Source organism: Phaseolus vulgaris, chromosome 6 (assembly GCF_051622355.1).
Source record: "Phaseolus vulgaris cultivar YP4 chromosome 6, ASM5162235v1, whole genome shotgun sequence".
Classification (NCBI taxonomy): domain Eukaryota; kingdom Viridiplantae; phylum Streptophyta; class Magnoliopsida; order Fabales; family Fabaceae; genus Phaseolus; species Phaseolus vulgaris.
Window position 1 is genome coordinate 22,867,445 of NC_143503.1, and position 2,466 is coordinate 22,869,910.

At 32.9% G+C, this 2,466-nt stretch overlaps 1 protein-coding gene across 4 annotated transcripts; it reads right to left on the minus strand.

The window, feature by feature from the left end:
• Positions 1-293: 293 nt before the first annotated feature.
• On the minus strand, positions 294-2,466 carry LOC150027300 (uncharacterized). Of its 4 annotated transcripts, none has more exons than XM_090304012.1 (2): positions 2,032-2,466; positions 294-588 (listed from the first exon to the last, which is right to left on the minus strand). In XM_090304012.1, exon 1 carries the CDS (start codon positions 2,347-2,349, stop codon positions 2,062-2,064), a length of 288 nt encoding a protein of 95 aa, XP_090160138.1. In that variant the 5' UTR covers positions 2,350-2,466; the 3' UTR covers positions 294-588; positions 2,032-2,061. The 4 variants fall into 4 exon arrangements, with proteins under 4 accessions (XP_090160138.1, XP_090160141.1, XP_090160139.1 ...); XM_090304015.1 differs by having other exon boundaries at positions 2,042-2,453; XM_090304013.1 differs by having other exon boundaries at positions 294-609; positions 2,032-2,453.

Below are 2,466 nucleotides of genomic sequence, written 5' to 3' on the forward strand. Positions count from 1 at the left end.
CCAAATCGTGTGGATGACTAACAGCTTTAGAAAAATGAATACCACTTCTACATTTTCAGTAAAAACTTATAAATCTGCGTAATATACCTCAAAAAATTGTACCATTCAGGTAAAAAAACCCGTTGAAGAGAAAGTTAACTTTTATCTAGTTTCTCTTTTTCTTTTCTATTTTCTTTCCTTCTGTCTACACATAATGACTGTAAGTGTTTTATGGTCGAAGATGAGCACCATTCACAGCCATTACACAGCCATTACAAAGGAAGAGTGGAGAAAATAAAGATGACATAACTCAGTTGAATAAATTTAAACCTACCAATTTATTAGATTTAAAAGTTAAAAGAAGCCTTACAGGTAGGAGAAGTTGAGAGAAAATATGTACTGCTACTATTCATGGTTGAGCAGCATTTATAGCCATTACAAAGAAAGGTAAAGTAGTTCACAATACAACTCTGCTGACAAACTAATTTAGTCTTTTAATTCCTTTGTCTATAGTTGAGCAGCATCCTCAGTTATATCATATCTGTGATCTACTCTGCTCTATGCTATGCTATACTATGCTATCACCATCTTCTCTTCACAATTAATCACCTACAAACACATCACAACAAACTATATCTAATTAATTTACATCTTCAACATTCAAATTCAAATTTTCATCTTCATAAAATAGAGTACTAAGCACATGACTCTAGCACTGTGCTGCCAACATGGATGGCACATGGGCCAAGTACTTCTCTGCATGTATTTTAATCATAACTTAGATTTTGAACCACCATACCAACACCAACACAGACATAAAAGTCATAAGGTTTTCAAATCATTGATCTAAAGTTACTGATACAACGGAACAATTTATAAAATACAAAATATTTCAACTTAGTGTTTATGAAAGAATAGACAAGGAATTACCGACACTGTCATATATATATATATTTTGCAGGTAACCCTGTCAATGATGACTCATCATTGACCTAAGCAATGCCCTTGAAGATTGAACACAGTTCAGTTCAATTCAAGAAAAATAAACTTTTTATATAAACAATCATTCTATCAATTATTCTTTTGATTGTCAAACATACTTAAAAATATTTTCTCCCTCAGTCACATACATTATGGTAGTCCCAGTCCCTGAACATTCCCATCTCCATTAACTCAAAATCTATGCAAGATACCCATTTAATTAAAATCCTAAAAACATTGAATCATGTGAATAAATCATCAAGATTAAAAATTATTCCAAAATCACACATGCATATACATTCATAACTTATTTCTGATAAAAAAAAAACATGCATGCATACATCAGTCTTCTTCACATGTCCCAGAATGATTTAGGACCTGTTTTGTGGATAAAAAATATAGAAGATAAATTTTGAAATCTCAGTTAAAAAATATGATTTTTTATTTTATTTTTAAAAGTCATTTGTTTCTATCTTTTACTTTCTCTGTAAGCAAAGAAAAAAAAAAGACAACTTTTCTAACTTTTATTTTTCTTTCATCCAACCAAATATGAAATTAATCTTTACAAAAATTTTGCATAGATTTTTTTTTATCTCCGATTTGCCATGCATGTTTTTCATCAAACAAATAACATCTTTTACCAAAAAATTTCAAAAAATTAAAAAATCATCACCCATATGAACTAAAACAAAAGAAAAATTACATTACTCTTACATCACACACAAAAACAAACAGACATTCAATTCATCTATGTAAAGAAAGTAAACAATAATAACAAAAAGTAAAGTTGAAAACAGATAACAATAATTGAGAAAAAAAAAATTATATCATCCTTTCATTCAATCAAATCACAAACTCACATGTAGAGTAAATTTATTGAATCTTAAAAGATTATCTTTAATGCAAGACAGATCCTTCCAACAACAATTCGGCAAAGGCAAGATCATACCCATAAAAAGATTAAAAAAAACAAAGAATTACCGATATGAAAGTGTGTGGTCATTGTAAGAAGAAAATTATTTTGAAAAGCACTCAAATTGAAAGCAAATAAATTGAGGGTTTGATTCTTACAAGAACAGACATTTTCTCTCATTTGCGCTTCTAATCGGACTTGTGAGTCTCGAGCGGTAGATCGGAGTGGTGGCCGGCGACATAGTGGAGGAGCTCCTCGGCCGGTTTGGGAATGGAAGAGTCCGAGGAAGTTTGGGTTTTGCCGAAGAAGAGAACGAGGAGGAGGAAGAGCGCGGTGGAGAGAAGAAGAGGCCAGAAATAGGCCAAGAGGTTGAGGAACCTGGGTGCCAGGAAGAGGAAAGAGAAGATCGCGAGACACACCAGGAGTGCGCCTCCGATTTGGTACCTGAACTTCAACAGTTCTTGTTTGATTTCCATTGAAGAGGAGGAAGAAGAAGAAAAGGGTGATGGTACTGTGATAGATGGAGAGTGACAAAGGTGGGTGTGAAAGTGATGGATTTCTGTGAGTGAGTGTGTGAGTGAGGAAGAGACCTT

Bases quoted from the DNA above. Each gene is read 5' to 3' on its own strand.
- LOC150027300 (XM_090304012.1), bottom strand. From the start codon at position 2,349: ATGGAAATCAAACAAGAACTGTTGAAGTTCAGGTACCAAATCGGAGGC.